Source organism: Physeter macrocephalus, chromosome 15 (genome assembly GCF_002837175.3).
Source record: "Physeter macrocephalus isolate SW-GA chromosome 15, ASM283717v5, whole genome shotgun sequence".
NCBI lineage: Eukaryota > Metazoa > Chordata > Mammalia > Artiodactyla > Physeteridae > Physeter > Physeter macrocephalus.
This window is the reverse complement of record NC_041228.1, coordinates 25,235,647-25,255,873: the sequence shown is the minus strand read 5'-3', so window position 1 is coordinate 25,255,873 and position 20,227 is coordinate 25,235,647. Positions and strand designations below refer to the sequence as shown.

The 20,227-nt window shown below is 32.8% G+C and overlaps 1 protein-coding gene across 3 annotated transcripts in view; it reads right to left on the bottom strand.

The window, feature by feature from the left end:
• Positions 1-20,227, bottom strand: part of CSMD3 (CUB and Sushi multiple domains 3) — a 1,193,315-nt gene that overhangs the window by 165,321 nt on the left and 1,007,767 nt on the right. For 2 of the 3 annotated variants that reach the window (XM_024129404.1, XM_024129405.1), the window contains 4 exons: positions 14,876-14,989; positions 14,288-14,383; positions 12,490-12,693; positions 2,900-3,024 (listed from right to left, as the gene is read on the bottom strand). In XM_024129404.1, coding sequence (XP_023985172.1) covers positions 2,900-3,024; positions 12,490-12,693; positions 14,288-14,383; positions 14,876-14,989 — 539 coding nt within the window. The remainder of the gene's footprint in view (positions 1-2,899; positions 3,025-12,489; positions 12,694-14,287; positions 14,384-14,875; positions 14,990-20,227) is intronic. The other variant, XM_028500327.1, reaches the window with a different exon arrangement.

Genomic DNA, 20,227 nt, shown 5'->3' with positions numbered 1-20,227 from the left:
ACAAAGGATTAATCTCCAAAATATATAAACAGCTCATGCAGCTCAATGTTAAAAAAAAAAAAACAACCCAATCCAACAATGGGCAGAAGACCTAAATAGACATTTCTCCAAAGAAGACATACAGATGGCCAAGAAGCACATGAAAAGCTGCTCAACATCACTAATTATTAGAGAAATGCAAATGAAAAATACAATGAGGTATCACCTCACACCAGTTAGAAAGGACATCATCAGAAAATCTACAAACAACAAATGCTGTAGAAGGTGTGGAGAAAAGGGAACCCTCTTGCACTGTTGGTGGGAATGTAAATTGATACAGTCACTATGGAGAACAGTATAGAGGGTCCTTAAAAAACTAAAAATAGAATTACCATATGATCCAGCAATCACACTACTGGGCATATACCCCAAGAAAACCATAATTCAAAAAGACACATGCACCCCAATGTTCACTGCAGCACTATTTACAATAGCCAGGTCATGGAAGCAACCTAAATGCCCATTGACAGATGAATGGATAAAGAAGATGTGGTACGTATATACAATTGAATATTACTCAGCCATAAAAAGGAATGAAATTGGGTCATTTGTAGATACGTGGGTGAATCTAGAAACTGTCATACAGAGTGAAGTAAGTCAGAAAGAGAAAAACAAATATCGTATATTAACGCATATATGTGGAACCTAGAAAAATGGTACAGATGAACCAGTTTGAAGGGCAGAAACAGACACAGATGTAGAGAACAAATGTATGGACACCCAGGGGGGAAAGCGGCGGGTGGTGGTGGTGGTGGTGTGATGAATTGGGCCACTGGGATTGACATGTATACACTGATGTGGATAAAATTGATGACTAGTAAGAAACTGCTGTATAAAAATAAAATAAAATAAAATTCAAAAAGTCAAAAATAAATAAATAAATAATAAATAAATCATTTTAAAAACGAAATTTAAAAAAAAAAGAAATCATCATTTATTCAATCCTTCATTTAAAAAAGATGTTTTCTGTTTATCTACTGTGATTCAGGTCCTGGACATCATCAGCACATAATGGTAGTTGAAGCTGTGAAAGTAGACAAGGTGGCAGAGAGAATGGTGTAATGTGAGATGGACAAAGGTCATAGAATCTCACAAACACCATATCTGATGAAGTGAAGAAGAGGAGATCATGTTCCTAGATGCAGTAGCAGAAGCCATACATGTAGAAAAGAAAACAAAATCCAAGAGAATATTGGGTAGAATGGAGGGAAAAGGTGTTTTAAGAACTGGGGGGAGAATGGGTAGGATAGAATGTTGCTAACAAAATAGGAAGGATGAGCAATTCAATGGATTTAATGGCATGGGTCCTCAGTGATCACTATAAGAATGACGCAAATAGAGAATTGGATGCTGAAGCCACATTGCAGGGCGTCAGAAATAGAGGATGAGAACTAGAGGGGAAATGCCAAGGGTATTATTATTTTAAGATGAGATAGAAATGGTCAAGCTGATGTCACTATATAGATGCTCTAGGATAATCTTCATAAATGTATAGGCAGATGATATAGTAAATGTTCTAGGAAAGTTTTAAAGGTATCACCTCATTTCAGATTTTCTGGACAATCCTAAAATCTTTATTAATTCTACCAATAATAGGATAGGGTTGATTGGTTATCTTCGAATTTTACAAGTTGACCATAAAATAATAGTACAACTAGCCAGAATATAAGCAGTTTTTTGATTGTTAATGTTTTTAAAAGACTGAAAAAGTACATTTCAAGTTTTTTCATTGATTTATTGGCCTATTTTATATCTGATGCCTGTTAAGTAATTTTTTTGAATTTTCTGAAAAGTTATAAAGATAAATTCAGAAAGTTTATTATTTTTACTGAAAATTATACTTCTATCTAATTTCAGGTTTAATGAATGATGCCTTGGCTACTTTTTCCGTGACTGATATATATCTCAAGTTTCTAAAGGAAAACCCTATGACTCAATTGGAGAAACAGTCAAGTTATTTTTATAAAATATAGACTATGTAATACTTTGTGAAGCATAATTGTGTTCCATGGGGTAAATACTGACTCAGCAGTAAAATGCTATCAACTTATCCAGAAATAATTTCCTCTCACAGTAGCTGGTCAAATTGCTCCCCCCACAAAATGGTCACAATTGAAGTAATATGGTAGATACTGTTGACCGTCTATAGAATAGCATTCATCTTCCTGGCTGACAGAGGATGGTTTTGTTCAATTAAATGAGAGCTGTGTACACCAGAGAAGGCTAAGCCTCTTGCCTGATCCAGGTACCTAATCTTAATTTTTTTAAGCCAAATCATAGTAAATCTTTTGTTATTGCCCAGTTTTTGGCTTAAAAATGGGTACCATTGTAATTTTGGTCCATAGGACAGGAGGGAAAGTCTGCTGGAAGGTTTCTTGAAAAGTTCTCTTAACTGTTACAAAAGTACATAAAATAGAGAGATTCCATTTTGTCTATTGGCCATTAATGCGGAAGCCTGTTATGCCTAGAGCTTTTGCAGCCATCTCAAAACCATGAGAAAGGAAGTCCAAGAACTAAGCCAACATGCTAAGAATAGCAGAACAGAGAGATGGAAAAAACCTGGGTCAGGAATTATACAACTGAACCTCTGAAATAAACAACCCTTAAACCATCCTACTCAAAGTTTCCATGTTATGTGGAGCAACACAAGCAATACATTTTTCTTACTGCTTATGCTATCTTGAATTGGCTTTCTGTTACTTGCAGGTGAAAAAATTAATGGTAAGTATCTTTCTTTTAAATTCAGCCAAATCAGTCAAAAGCACTGGCTAAAATTCTAGAAATTACGTGCATCCTATCATCTCTGAAAAAATTAACTTCAAATATACAATGAAAGGAAGAAAAATTTAAATATTCTTACTTGAATGCCAGCTCCCTCTGGCACTGTCATCTTCCATACACAATTCAGATTGTTATCATAAGGCTCAGGGTATCCAGGAGACAAAATAGTCCCTTTGCGCTTACTTAAAATTCCACCACAGGGCACTGAAAGTAAAGCAAGCCAAGAAAGGGAGTTCATTCTAATGCAAAGAATTAAAATAGGAGAAAAGGTCAGAAATAACATCTTAGACAGATGCTAGACTTGCAAACACAACCAAATCATACTATGTTTTAAAACTCATAACAATGAAAATTGTCTTCCTATAGCATAAAAACCTTTAAAAAATAATTAGACAACATTAATGGAAAACTTACAATGGCATATCTAAAGTCATACTATAATTAACCCAATAATAGCATATCATTTGTATTATATTACTAACAAGTTCACTGACACGTGTTAAAAATTGTTCATATCTAGGTATAGAATTTTTTGAAGAATTCTTATATTTGTTACTTTTCTCTTCATGTATCTTTTGAGTAGTAATAAAATCCTTTGCAGAGTAATACTGATGATGATAACAATTGTGTTCTAACATTTATATAGAGCCTATATACCAACACTCTTCTAAGCACTTTACATATTTTAACTCATTAAAGCTTCCCAACAATCCAATGAGATATGAGTAAGTATTCTCCACATTTTACAGCTGAGGAAATGGAGTCACTAACAGATTTAATAACTTGCCCAAGATCACATAGCTAGTCAGAGATGAAGACAGGATTTGAATACTGGTGGTTTGGCTCCACATTCATGTTCTTCAGTGGAAAGAAAATACTCAATATGGTTCCAGTCTGGTTATTGCCAGTACAACTACTACAAGAAAGAATAAGTATGGAGACCTGCTTTGATGTCAATAAAAGCTTCTAACAGTTTTAAAAGGTACTAATCTTAAAGCAAAATTCCTACACTGCTGGTAGCGTCAGCTTGATTCTGGGAATGACCTAGCTTATGATTTGAAATACTGTGTGATGTTGGACATGTTCCCTGAACTCTCTGAAACTCAGATGCCTTGTCTGTGAAATGGTAATGAAATTGTTTCCGAGGGGCTTTTGTGGAAAATAAATAGGTATGATAATGTACATAAAGAAGCTAATGCACTGCTTGGAATGCAATAAGAAATCAATAAATTATATTTCCTTTTGCTACAACTACTGTTATTTTAGTTTCCAATGGCACTGTGATCCTTGGACATTTGTCCTAATCTAGCTATAATGGTGAGATACCAGGATATATTTTTGTAATAATTTTTTTAAAAAAGGTAATACTATAGTTTTGTGCCACTTCTAAAACTGAATGCAAAAATCTAGGGTAATTACTCAAAAGAATACTATAAACTTTTTAAATTTTTAAACTTTTAAAACAGTGTGATAAAGTATTTTTAAAGAAATATTTTTTAGCTCATCCTTCTTCTGATCCTTTCAATGTAAATGCTGTTAACACTGTGACCTACACCATCTTCTCATCTCTTTCTAACTACCGCCCCTCAGTGGTGGCATCCATTCCATGTCATCTATAGATTATGACTACTAAATGTTTATCTCTAGCCATGACTTCTACCCAGAGTCCTACAATATATCGACTAAGTATCTCAAAATTCATACATCCAAAACAATACTTTTGAAATTCTCCCCCATCTATACTATTTGCCATCTCAGTAAATGTTACCACCTAATTTATCTTTCTTAATTTATCTTTCTTTTCAAATTCACATTTACATTTATATTCAATCTGTCAGCAAACTTTGTCAGTTCTATCTTAAAAATATATCCCAAAGTTTACCAGTTCTCATCACTGATCATGATCTTCCAATCTAAATCACCATTAACTTTCCCCTCCACTTCTGAAATAGTTTTCTATTCAGTCTTATTGCTTCTACTCACCCCCTGCTCCTTACACTAGCCACAGTGATTTTCCAGAAACTGAGATCACATCACTCTCTAGCTCAATGAATTCCCACACTACTTAGAAAAAATTCTAACTCTTCCCAGACTTTGAGGTTCCATATGACTTGGCCTCTGCTCTGCCTCTCCAAACTCTTCTCTCACTCTTGCCATCATTCACTCTGTTCTAGACACGTGAGATTCTTGTTTTGGCTTGAACATGACTAGACCTTTCTCCCCCTCATAGTCTATACATGTGCTTACCTCCTTGACTTTTATTTATATACCTCCCAGCCCCCTTCATTCACCTCCTTTGGATATAAAACAGCAACATGCCCTGGATGTCTTCCTCCAATCTTCAGCCTCTGCTTTACTTTTCTCCATAGTATTTACCACTATCTGAACAAAATGTAAACTCCATAAGGGCAGAGATCTTATCTTCTGATTCAAAGCTATGTTGCCAGTGCCTAGAAAGGGACCTGACACTTGGTAAGCACTAAATAAGTGCTCGTTAAATAAATTATTGAGTGACTGGTTGTATATCTGTATATATCTTGTGATTACAAGTTACCTCTTTACCATTCCTACATCATTCCTTTCTCCCAGTATTTTCCTAAACAAACCATATTTAATTCTACTTCAATCATTTTTATTTTTACCAACAAAATATTACATTATAAAAGTATTCCCAGATATGCATTACCACATAATACTGTTTTACAAAGTTTTACTTCCCATGTATATAACTTAGCCTAACATTTCTTTTCTATTTTAAAAAGGATGTATTATAAATTTCCCTTCTAATCAGTATTATACAACATAACATATAGATTAAGAGAACAAACTTTAGAATCAAGCAACCTGGGTTCAAATATTAATTCTTCTTTTGTTTCTAAACCATAGGGGTTTTACTATCTATGAAAGAGAAATAGTGTTCTTATCTTACTCCTGGAATTGGTGTCAATATTAAATGAGATAATGCTTAATAGCACTTCATACAAATACTAGTAAATGCTATTCATTATTATATTTAATAATTTTTTCATGGCTGAATGGATGGGTGAATAAATGAATGAGGATTCAGATATTGTATATATTTTTTCATCTATTTCTTTCCCACTCTGAGAAAAGATGGCACAGACATGAGTTGCCATGGAGCCAATACAAGTAAAAATGGTTCTTTCTGGTTCTCTAAAGGACTTGCAAAAACAAAGCCTGATAAGGGTGATGGGATAAGCAGCTAATTAAAGACTTCTGCCTAAGGTGGGGGTGGGGGGGGTGGGGGGCGGTAAGTGGCAGGTTCAGGGGCTTCTCAAAAGATACCTCCCGTTAACAGAAGTACTTACTTCTAAGGCCACATATTGTCAGAGCTATTAGTGGCTACAGGGTGTTATCACAGAGTCTCAGAGGGAGAGTTTGGGATTTTAAGAGACTAAAAATTTTAAGAAAGCTGAAGTGTAACAAGGTCAAATTTGGAAGATAAAAGTCTTCAGCAACTTTTTCAAGTTTACCTCTGTTCCAAGTCCAATGTTCTTATAAAAATATTATTGTACTTTATTGTAATTTACCTAAGAATGACTTGATATGACAGATTTGTACAAGATTATTAAATATTGTTCTCTTACGCAGGTTAGTTAAATTTGTGTATCCCCTAACTTAGTATTTGACCATTTTAACTATAAGTACAACTTGCACATCATGTCTAATGGGGCTGCTTTCAAGCCAATAGTTTAATTTTAGTATGTCGATTTTTTTTGCAAAATTACTCAACATTGTATTCTGTTCTACTATGACAGAAGAAAATGAAAGTGTTGATAGCAGTAATAAGAACTGTGAAACTGAAACAATTACAATTGAGATGGAAATCACTAGAAATGTAGGGCACTCTTTTCTTTTGGTTTCAATTGGATGCTCACTTGGTTTAAGGTGTTAACTGAGTATTCATTGAACTAGTGAAGGCAGAGAAAATATAATCATTATGTATAATACCCTGAATAGACTGTCAAAGATCATATCTAAACTGCAAAGTATAAATAGAGAATTTGTTCTTTCTAAGAATAAAATTAACCATGTAATATGTAAATCTACCTATGCATCTTTCCTATCGATTCTCAAAAAAGTCTTGCGGCTTCAAGATGGCTTGTAAAGGTTTAAGCAAGCAAAGTGAGCAAGAGCGTCACCATGCAGTGAAACACTGAAGTTAAAAATGCATGGAGGGCTTCCGTGGTGGCGCAGTGGTTGAGAGTCCGCCTGCCGATGCAGGGGACACGGGTTCGTGCCCCAGTCCGGGAAGATCCCATATGCCGCGGAGCGGCTGGGCCCGTGAGCCATGGCCGCTGGGCCTGCGCGTCCAGAGCCTGTGCTCCGCAACGGGAGAGGCCACAACAGTGTGAAGCCCGCGTACGGCAAAAAAAAAAAAAAAAGAAAAATGCATGGACCCTGGATTTGGGAAGTTGGCCAGTTGTTCTACCTCTACAAAAAGTCATGAAATCATTACATTTATTTGCTAAAATCCATTCATTGAACAAATGTTTACTGAACACCTCTTGTATGTCAGGTCCTCTTTTTGTTGAGCAAAAAACAGAATACAGTGGCAGGGAGAGGAGGGCAAGAAAGATTAGGAAAATAAACAAATTATATATAATCTGGTGAGTGGTTGCTATATAGAAAAAAAAAAAAGGCAGGATAAGGGTATAGAGAACGAATGGAGGATGAGTAGCAGAAAATTATTTTAGATAGGACAGCCAAGGAAGACAGTCAGGTGAAAACTTGAACGAAGCAATGCAGTAAGCTCGAAAGGTACTTTGGGGATGCATGTTCCAAGGAGAAAATATAGAAAGTTCAAAGGCCTTGAAGCAGTTAAAATTTTATCCAGATAACAAATATTGAAAATGAACACAAATTAAAGATAATTCTTTGATATCAACCTAAGATAACTCTGCACTTGACTCTATTTGAATTTTTAAGACATCAAGCCTTTTTCTTTTTTTGAATTTTTGAACACATACAGGCATAATCATTTTTATTCATAACATTTGAAACTAAAAATATTTATAGTTAAAAATAGAAATAGAAAGTATATTTTCATTTATGTAAAGATTAGCAGTGGGACCAAATGGTAAAACCTAAACTGAGCTGTCATCTGAATGTCCTTTAGAATCTATTTCTTGTCTCACACAAATCCCATATGTCCTCTGTTATATATTCAATTTTCTGGATTTACACCTGTTCTACAAGGTATACATTATTTTTTAAGTGGCATAAGGTAATATATCCTTTTTGTGTGATCTTGGCAGGAAACAGAAGTCATCTGATACAATTTTCTTCTATCTCTAAGTATGCATTTTCAAACCAATGCAACAGAAATATAAGAGGTAGGGTGTTTTATGTTTAAAGACCCTCCGTAGATGCAGTGACATGTTTCTTAAAAAGCCCAGGGACCTGCAGATAGATGGGCTTTTGACAGAGGTGGTGTAATAGCTCCTGAGTCCCTCATCTTTTGCCCTTAAAAGTAAAAAGTGAGGCTGAATCCATGCTAGGGACAGTCCACTAGCATTTACTCCTGAAGTTGAATGTCAGCCATAGCATGGTCTCAAAGTCTTTCAAAGGCTTTAATGCCTGGGAGGAGTGCCAGTCCTTGCTGAAATGAATCTATAATCAAATGGCCTGAGCTTCCTTTTCTTTACATGGATTTTTATTTCTTATGGCAAAAACACTAGGATTAGTCAACTGACACATATGACATATGAAAAAGCTTTGTAATAATCATGTAGAATAGGGGTTTTCTTCTGCTTTAAAAAAAAATGGTTTATGTTTACAATGTAAAGTTCTTATTCTCTACTCTTCATCTCACAGAATATTCTATTTTTCTCTTTCCCCTTTTAAACTGTTCTTTCATGTTTCTTTTTTCTTCTTTAATGTCAGCTCATTTCTCCCTTTTATCTCTTTCCTCTTTCTAACTCTTGTCTCATCCTCATACCTTCATGGACAAAAGAAAATATATATTTTTTGGATAATGTAATGTTTGAATATTTTAGGGTCAGAAGAAAATGCAGAGTGCACACCTTGATTAAACATATATTTTTACAACCAATTAGAATTATAGTAATCATTATTTTAATTTTAAGTTTATTTTTATTTTAGACACTTACAAACACTGAAAACAAACCAAATCATGAATATATGCCCATTGTTAGAACTCTGCTCCTTTTTAACCAATTGCCCTTAAATGTATAAATTGATGGAAAGAAATTTCACAATCCCCCTAAATAGCATATTCTAATAAATAAGTACTGTTATCCTCTAGAAAATTGTCATTACATTTCCCCAAAGCCTTTCTGAAAATTTTAATTGAAAGAAAAATCTTGCCTTCAAGGAACTCTAAATTATTAGAATTAGAAAGAATGACAGAAGTCCATGCTTTTAGCCCTTTCCAAGATGCAAAAATCTTTGGTGGAAGATAATTTTTACATATAATAACTTTAAAGTGCTATTAAAACAAGATATCAACAAATGAAAATGAGTAATATCAAATCCTTTATCAGCACTGCATATAAATTTTTTATCTTAGATCTAATACCTTGAGAACTGAAGTCATATTCTGATTTTATGGTGGAGAATTTGGCAAGCACAAAAACAACTTAATTTTTGAGCACTTAGATGATTCCAAGAACTATACCAAGGCTTTAAAACCTCTAAGAGCCACAATAAACCTATAACTTTCCTGTTTTATTGATATGAGAATTGAGAATCAGAGATTATGTAAATTTTCAGGATCACCACAATTTCATGTTAAAGTCAAAGCCTAATACTACTACCCAAGACTTAATTAACCCTTATGCTGAGAACCTACTACAATTCCCAGTTATAAGGACTTATTCAGTTTTGTATGATTCTTTACAACTTTTCTCCATTAATTAGTACATTAACGTGATAAATACATAAACAGAACTTTAATGAGTAATTCATGGATTTACATTTCACTGCTTTGCATATGTAGGTTCTTTGAACACTCTGAATAGATGAATGTTTTCAATAATATTTAAAGATTAATGAGCTAGTTTATGCCTTTCCATAAGTCATCATATCACACTACCTTTATAATTATCTTGAGGGAATTTTCATCATATATATGAAATTAAATGAAGACAGCTACTTATCCAGTTATCCTCCATTATATGGTATTAATATTTTCTATCAGTATGTACATAAAGAAACTAAGAGTGACACTGAAATTATGTAAATAATTCCTGGGAAAAGTGAGGCAGAAATAATGACTGATTCCTGATATTTAGAGAGAAATATATAAAAATATATTGTGAGGCTAAAGAGATTTATTATCATGTGTCTTTCTTCAATTGTTAAACTGACTTAAAGCAATGTAATTTCTGATTTATACATGTTGTATGACTAATTTTGGCCTAGACATATAGGAACATTTCTCTCAGCTCACAGTCCTTTAGGATAATTTATTTATTAGTATTTTATAAGAGTATGAAAACATATATTGTGGTTCCTAAGGAAAAACATTATCTATTTTCTCTTATGAGAGTATAAAAGTATGTAAAGAAGAAGATCTCTTTGTTCCGTTAACCATAGCTCTATGCTAGGTGCAAAATAGGAGGAACATCAAGTCCAGATGATTTATTCTCCTTTACTTGTTGACTGTCAAAAGTATACCTGAACAGGTTAAGAAATTCCACATTATAAATAAGATATAGAATTCCAATTAGGAAATTAGCTTATCAGCCAAAACATAAAGAAAAGTAGTCTTCTATAATGTTCATTGAGGTTTGGAGTCAGAAAACCTTATTTTCAAATCCTGCCCCTACTTTACTGCTTATTAGGTTATGTCACATTAAAAGAAAACTGTTTTACTTCTCTAAGACTCAGCTTATTCACCTGTAAATTCTGAGAGTAACTTCTCCATAGATTTGCTGTGAGGATTTAATTAAATATGTATTTATAATACTCAGCATGAAACCTGGCAAATAGGAAGCAATAAGTAAGTGGTAATCATATTAGAAACTGGTTATTTAGCTGACGGACGAGAAAGTTGAAGAGTCATTTACAGTTTTCCAGTGTTTTAAATTATTTTTTTGTAGGGGGTTTTCAACAAACAAAATAATAATAATAGTTCACATTTCATTTATTGTAGCAGGAAGAACTAAAATACTGGTTGTAGGAAAAACACTCTGTAAAATATGCTAGGTATATCTCTTTTGGGAAGTGGTTATATCAAGTTCCTACAGAGATAAGAGTGACCATCAATCCTTCCTTTTTATTTATGATAGTCCCAACTTGTACCATTTTCCCAGCACAATTATTAATAACGTACTGATTTGAATGGTAAAAGATTTAGAGCAGTTATGTCCTATACAAAGTACATGTTCGATGAATGCATATCACCAGACCTTATCTTTACTACTTTCTCAGTAATGAGTGTACGTTCCATATAATTTCGATTAAAATCAATTTAGAATATATTTTATTCAAATTAAATATGAATTAACATTGTATTAATCTGTGTTAAAATATGGTAAAATGTGTTTTAAAAAGTTAAAAATAAAAACTATTGACACGTAATTTCTTTTCAGGTATGGCAAGAAGTGTTATTAAAAATAGATTTTATATATTTATAAATGTATATGTTATATTGTTTATATGCACACTCATGTCTTCTCTATCAAAAAGTGGAGTATTGAGATTATTAAAATAAAGACAAAATTTTGCTTATCTTTATTTTAAAAAACCTTCTTCTCATTTTCCAAATCACATACCAATAAAACTTTAATGAGAAAGAACTCATTAGAACTATTTCTTAACCTGAGATTAAGCTTTACTACTCTTCTTTTAGTTTAATACTATATAATTAAAAAATTTAATTTCCAGATATGCTCTTGAAACAAAGAAGAAAACAACTTCCCAACAGTCTACATTTTCCACATCCATGGACTTCTACAAGATCCAAAAGTCATTGTAATGATCCTGAAATATGATAAGATTCTAAACTATTTTTATGGTTTAGAAAATGTTTTAATCTGCTTCAAATAACTTAGCAGGGATAAGTTTATACAGTGTTTATTTTATTTATCAATATAACTTGGGTACAAAATTACAAAAATATAGTTTGAAATAATGAGATTTCTGGCTAACCCTACGCCATCTACTCATTCAAAGTGTTTCCACTTATATTTGTGAAAGACTGGGAAAAATTCTTATTTTATATTTTTATACATACATATAATTTATAGAGAAGAGAAAAAACATTTATTTACTAATGCATATTTTCTAATTTTTTTGATGATAAAATACGTCCAGAAAAATCAGCTTCTGTGATCCTTAAAAGATAGGTAAATTCCTTACATATTGGCACAGAAATCTTTGCATAAACTTTTAAAAATGAAAAATAATAGTTATTTCAAAGGATGGTAGCACATAATAATTCCATATTAATAGCATTCAAATTCTGTGTTATTGGAAATATGTATGTATATTTTCATTGCATTTCATCTCAATTGCATCAAATAGCTACTCTAATTTGCATATTTAGATACATCATAACTAATAAATTGTTTAAAATTAATGTAAAACTATTATATTTGAAACAAATATTGAAAGATGCATGATAACTAATTTTGATATACAATATGTACAATCACAAAGCATACAAATTTATAAACTTACCAATACAGGTAGGTAAGGAATCATTCCATTGGGCCAAAGAATTTGGCACTGTATCACACCTAATTGCAAAAGATCCATGGAGAATATATCCAGGATTACATTCAAAAAGAACCAATGAACCAACTGCAAATTCATTGCCAATCCTTCTTCCAAACCTTGGTTCAGGCACAGAACTGCATTGTGTGGAACTTGTTCTAGGAACAGCTGCGTACAAATAATTGTTGACTTTAATTTCATATTTGGTAGATAAATAGAGATTTCAAAATGAAACTATGCAAACAGATTTCAAAGAAATCTTCACCAACTTGAACTTTAGTTAACAGTTTGAATACACTTATAAAAGTTTATACATAATGAAATACAATTCAAAATGAATAAATATTTCTATTGTCATTAAGATTTTTTTATTTAAAAACATTTCACTTTTGATCCTTTAAACAACATCGGTTAAGGTTTTTTTTCTGTTTTTTGTTTGACCACACTCTTATCAATATAAAAATGTAGCTTGAGTAAGATATTTCAAATTATGGAATGATAGCAAAGAGATACTATTTTTTTTTTTTAATGGGATACCAAGCTTACAAAAAACAGAGGCCAGGTTACATAAGGTAATGTCAAGTTTTTTTTTTACAGTATTTGGTCCCTAAAAACATAGATTTAAAAAAGCAAACACAGCACTTGATTAATTTCATAGCATGTTCATAAACTTGGTTGTTCAAAATATGTTTGTTATTGATGATGACAATACGTTCAGGCTAGACAGAAGTCAGACAGATTAACAACAATAGAAGTTTTATTTTAATAATCATACAATATCAAATTTGAAATTGCTTTTAGGCTTTATAGGTATATCCTTCAATTGTGACTTTTTTTTGATTAAGTAAAATAGAATGATAACAGGATGTTTTTTCTTTTTAAAACACATACAGATGGGATTAAGGAATTTGATAACAGCCCAAAAAATGATAGGATGATTTCCAAATAGACAGATTCCTCATATGTGACTTGAGTGAAAATAACTTCATTTGTTAGAGTGCCTTTTAAAATTCATAATACCACAAATTGTTTACAGAGGGAATACTATTAAGAATGAAACAGTATAATATTATAGCCAATATTATAATTGGAATAAGAGGGTTTAATAAGAATATCAAACTACTAATGTTTATAAATTTATTAGGAATAAAGTTCAAGATACATTTGAGAATAACTACCTGATCATACATAATTCAAACAAAATATTCAGATGATAGGTCTTAATTTAGTTTTATATAATGTGGAAGTGTGTCTGTAAAAGGTGACAAAAAACTATGTAAACTGACTTTGAATTGCACAAAAATATTTAATAGTCATGAAGAAAGTTTGAATTCTCCTAAGAGAATGAGAGACTAAAATTTTAGAGTGGAGTAATGATTTCCTTGGCATGTCTAAGTACATCAGCACAAAAAGTTTGTATATTTTTAATTTAGAGTGCTAGACTCAGAGGAAATAGAATATGTAGAGTGAAGCATTGTCAAGAAAACACACCAGATGATTTGAAAACAGTATGTTTGGGAGGAAGAGAAAGCATGCAGCTAACTTGAGAATGACGATGGAAGCAATAGGTCTTTTTTGACTTTGGTCAAAGTAATAGTGCTCTAATAATGGGGGAGGGGACAGGGCAAAACTGGTTTTAAAAAAACACACAACTTTTATATCTCCTATATGGTTATGAGGATCTCATCATTCAATAACTCTGGACATAGCATGGAAACTGATATCATTCCTTAGTGTGTTTCTATGCTACACGGTCACTTACCTTGATAAACAAAGTGAAATCCCTTAGCTGTTATTGGTCCAATTGAAGTAAATCGAATTGTGATCTGATTACCTGAACTCAGTGGAAGTGATTCTCCTACTCAACAAAACAAACACTAAGATATCATAAATAATTTCATTCAGTAAACCTAACAAATGATATTAATTTACACTGTCATTTGAAAACATCAATCTATGTTCTATTAAATTACTTTAATATATCCTACCACTGACAATATATTTTCTTTGGGTTCAGCTTCAATTGCAACCTTTTTACTGGAAGGCTTTTATTACGTTTTGATAATATTGCCTCATTCTGTAAAGAATCTTTAAATATTACATTAAACACTACAGACTAAGTGACTAAGTACTATATTTACTTGATTACAATCCCAGAAAATAGTTGGTTATATTTTTCTCAAGAATTTGAATTATTCTTGTGTTTCTATTCTGTTTTTAAAAATAAAGAATGATTCTATTTTCAGTTTATTTCTAATATGGATGACATAAATCTCAACTTTCACTACAATACCAATCAAAGTCAGTCTTTAATCAATAACTGATGCATGGCAGTTCTATTAAAGGATACCTGAATGGGATCCTGAGAGGGAAGATAACAGAGAAGATTGCTGAGTTGGCCCATCATACACCTCAACAACATCGTGGAGTGATGTCTGGAAAAATACAAACTGGCCAAACACCACTGATCAACAGGAACCAGGAGAAGCAAACAAATCACCAACCATCCAAAAATGAAAACAAAAAACAAAAAATAGAAAGAGGAGGAGAGAGAGAACAAAGTATTACAATTTAATAGTCATCTTTTTTTTCTACCTTTAAAAGAGGATGCGTGCCAATTGGTTGATATGCCTGACACATGTACTTCAGGTCATAAAAGTAATGACCGTGGCCTAAAAGCAATAAAATTGTAAGATTATTTTTTAAATTAAATTAAATGGGTATAACATTTAATTTAGCTCAGAAATCATAAGGTTGGCGATTAATACTGTATAATAACTACTTTTTTATTTTTCTATTGGTAGATTTTACTTTGTGACTCTCTTCTCTTTTTCTAATTTTTTTTCCTCTTTTAGATGACATAGACAAAGTTTTAGTTTAGGGGATTTATTGTAGACTGCTTTTAAAATGCTATACCATTATAAATAATACTGTCACTAGAAAAAAACCAGCAATATACTTGTAAGGTATAGCGTTTAATTCACATTCTAAAAATGATCCCTGAACATTTATTGTTAATCCTCTGCCAAAATAAAGACATATTATTTATGACTCCTCAGCAACTGAGATATTTTAATTTCAATTGAGATATAAAATTCTACAAAATGATTGCTTTTTCATGGTAAGTACAGATCTGATGTACTTACCAACAGAGTTTTATAAATGTCTCCTTTTTACTTCATTTTGTACTTTTCCTTTAATAATATATTAACTTTACATGCAGAAACTACCCAAACTATAACTTAAAAGAAAGAACCTGTTACAGAGCAGAAATCAACTAGTGTTTTGTGATTTTAAAAAGTAAAATAGGTAATAAAATTCATCCTTAAAACATTTCATTGAATAGAAAAATTGTGGGGTTTAAAAGACTATGATTTTTCAAAAGTTTAATAATGTAAAAGCAAGGTAACTTTTATAAATTCAACATTATATTACAGTCATTGAACTATACATTGCACAAATATATTTTTAAAGTTCTTCATATTTTACCCCTTAAATCGAGGTTATGGTCTTCCTATGGTGGTCATAAGAAGACAGTCTTGTTCATTTGAAACATGCTGAGTTTTGCATTTGAAGCCACACACATAATACTGTATACAAAGATACACATATTTTTTTGGGCCTGCTTAAAATAAGCTGTTGATCTCAGTCCAGTTCTTTGTAGGGTAAAAGAAAACAAACACAGAGTGTTGTTACTTTCAATAATTCCTGAACCTTAGAGGGCTGACTTTCATAAATGATCCTCCTTAAAACATGACATCATGGAAACAAATTTATGTTTCTATCAAATCACATACATGTAGTCAATTATTTTAATGGTTTACAAGTCATATGAAAAATTTCCAGTTCGACCTTTTTAAAATATCCATATTTGATGGTCTACCAAATCCCAAGTTATTTCAAAAATACTCCTAAAAATATTAAGAAAGTTTTTGTTTTCTGTTTTGCATTTGTTTAGATTGGTGTTTGGATTCTGTTTTCAAATGTGTCTTTTATTTATTTATTTTTTTTTTTTTTGTGGTATGCGGGCCTCTCACTGTTGTGGCCTCTCCCGTTGCAGAGCACAGACTCCAGACGCGCAGGCTCAGTGGCCATGGCTCACGGGCCCAGCCGCTCCGCAGCATGTGGGATCTTCCCGGACCGGGGCACGAACCCGTGTCCCCTGCATCGGCAGGCGGACTCTCAACAACTGCACCACCAGGGAGGCCCACAAATGTGTCTTTTAAAGTTTCTATTAAAATGCAGATGTTGCCGTTGTCTTTCTAAGTGCCCCCTCATCCCCCCCAAAATCAAAGTAGACTAATCACAAGAACTTTGCTAAACCAAGTACACTGTGCAACAGACTCTTGATAGATAACATTCTTTCTCTGTATCTTTCTGGGAAGTCATTAGGGAAAAGTGTCAAAATTCAACATACTTTATCTCTCTGTCTTCCTAAATATCTCAAATATTCCATTAGGAAACAAGTCCAATTTCCAAGCAAACCACTATATTTAGAAACAACATCTAAAACAACCAATATACACAGTGATCCAAGATCTTTTTCTAAGGAAAAAAGGGAAAAAAAATACTCCCTCTTTTCTTCTTGTTTGTAGGCTTCTTGTTCTCAAATATTACTTCTCTACAGATAGACCAGAGTTTTGTGTCACCTGTAAATTGGGTATGTTGAGACTATAACTTTTAATAATATAGCCAGTAACACCATATATTTGCATCATATTAAGTAAAGAAAACTGTAGGGCACTCCCTTTTGAGTGATGTTAGTTTGTAATTTATTGTAGTAATTCTATGATGAGATTGGGGAGAATTGAGAAGGGTAGGGGGTGAGGGAGTTGAGTGTTGAATCTTCCCTTATTAAGCAATCAGTATGCTACTTCTCTTCAACTGCAACCTTACTCTGCCATAATATGGCCAATGGAAATTTTAAGTTAAAAATAGCTTTTATTAGGAAAAAACTCTGAGAGGGCACTGAATCATTATACGAAAGATGAAATTTTAAAGTACATGTTGAATAAGTGTTTTGTAGTATGAAGAATCAAGAACACTTGCATAATGATCTTATTTCCTACACATTATCAGGTTAACTATTGTCTTACTAAACCTATATGTTACAATTCTGAACCAAATCTCCCCTGATCAGTTAGAATCTCAAGAATTAAATGGTTACTCCAACGTTTGCTTCCTCATTCTGCCTCTAAATGTCTAAATTTACTTAGTTTTCTTATGTTCAGATAACAGTAGGTCCTTTGCTTCTAAAACGTTCTGAATAGCCAACCGCACCCTTTGCATAGTTGAGACTAAAGTAGGAAACAAAAATGTAAAGATTTTAAGGTGAATCAAAAGGTAACTAGCTGGATGTTGTTTTCTGGTAAGCAAGACATTGTCTAGTACATCATTCTGGGTCCCCTGTGATTATGGGGGCTGTGGTGTAATGCAAAGGATTATTATTATCCAATGGACAGACTATTTTATATCTGTTTGTAAATTCATTTCAGTATTCCATCTGCCTATCTATCTATCTATCCAACCATCCATCCATCCATCAATCTATATTTGGTTCTTTGAATTCTTTCCTGAAACACTGTAACATCTTACAGGGTCCCTCATTAATTAATGAGTTAAATAAAAATTTTAACACATGCTTATTTTATATTTGTATGGCAGCCATGATTATGCCCTCTTAAAAAAAAAAAACAAAACTTTTAACACTGATCTAGAAACTAGTGCCTCAACCTAATAGCTGGACCAACATTTTTTTTTTCCTAAGGCTACAATTAACCCCTGAAGTCTGGGCTGACCATGCTTTCTGGAATGATTAGCAACCCTCTTCTTTTTCTTAGTTTCCAACAGAGGTACAGAATTCTTTGCATCTCAGCTCCAAGCTCTTCTTTCTCTTTCTCTGGAGATTTGTATGTCGATATCAAAAGCATTTTGCTCTCAATCTATTAGAATAGGTTATAAACACTAAGCTGTTTCTTAAATGAGACACCATTTTAAGGAAGTTTCTCCTTCTTTAAGCATAATAGATGTTAAGAATAATGTCTCTCTTTTATTAAAAATCCATTTTTATAATCTTACATGTATCACTGCAAGCTAGATACAGGAAGAAAGGGAAGCTTAGTAAGGTAGAAATAAACATGTAAAAATCTCTACAAACAAGCCAATGCAAATAATCTATTATTAAACCTGAAACTACTACCAAGCCTCTTATTTCCCATATATTTTATCCTACAATACAGTTTATTAATTCAACTAGTATTTGTTGATTCTATGAGGTACCAGGAACTGAGCTAAATGCTGTGGTTAAAAAGTGACTAATACAGAAAGGGCCCCTGCTCTTAGGCCCCATTAACTATATTTGTGGTCATTTAGGTGGAAGCTTACCTTTATTCTATTTATGATAAGATGTTAGATTAGCCAATTAAATTAATTATAAACCAACAACTGTACTTTGGGCACATCTTTCCATACAGATCATTGGTATGCTAATCGTTTAATCCATTCTTCAAAGCAAGTCCTCTACCAACAACTTCTAATGGGCAACATTTGGCGGGAGACCCAGACTGCATTTTAAAGAAATCCATAATTTAGATTTTTAAGAATCACTTAAATAGTCTGCTAAATCACTTAAATAGAGGAAATCTCTTAGATTATATTGGTTAGGATATTTACCCCAACTTTAAAATTTGCTCTACCATGAGCAAATAAACCCAGAATGAAACCAGGCATTGTGTCTATCTACTCTTCTTTGTATATGAAACAAGGTTTACTTGACATTTAATTTTTACAGTATCATATTCAACCAAGACAAAGAGGCAGGGTTCCATTTACTGAGAAGGTCTTCATGGTTTAAGTATTCAACAAACTTAACTTTCAAAGAGCTTTTGTTTCCTGTTCTACACCAAGCACTTTCAAACCGTTTCTCTTTTAATCATGTTCATTTAACTCCTCAGACTTTGTCCATTCTGCTTAATTTAGCCATTTCAAATGTAAGTCAATAAATAATGAGAGAGGCCTTGGACGACAGAAAGAAACTCCTGAGTTAACTGTGAGAATACTCTGTGCAGACCAATAGTCTCTCTGAAAATATCATTGTGGGAAACAGTACAGTGGGTGCTTAGGGTATGACACAACACACTAAATAGTGTAGTGCCCAGAGGGGTGTGCATTTGTTTAAAATATGAATCAACAGAACAAAGAAGTTAAAGCTCCCTTTTCCACTAAACTCTACTCTGGAATATTGCTGAAATGTTCCGCCACTGCCTAAGCAAGTCAGGAATTTTGGATGTTACATTTAATTTTTGTGCCATCAAAATAACACTATATAGACAGCTTCTTCAATAAGTGCTGCTGGGAAAACTGGACAGTTACATGTAAAAGAATGAAATTAGAGCACTCCCTAACACCATACACAAAAATAAACTCAAAATGGATTAAAGACCTAAATGTAAGGCCAGACACTATCAAACTCTTAGAGGAAAACACAGGCAGAACACTCTATGACATAAATCACAGCAAGATCCTTTTTGACCCATCTCCTAGAGAAATGGAAATAAAAACAAAAATAAACAAATGGGACCTAATGAAACTTAAAAGCTTTTGCACAGCAAAGGATACCATAAACAAGACCAAAAGACAACCCTCAGAATGGGAGAAAATAGTTGCAAATGAAGCAACCGACAAAGGATTAATCTCCAAAATT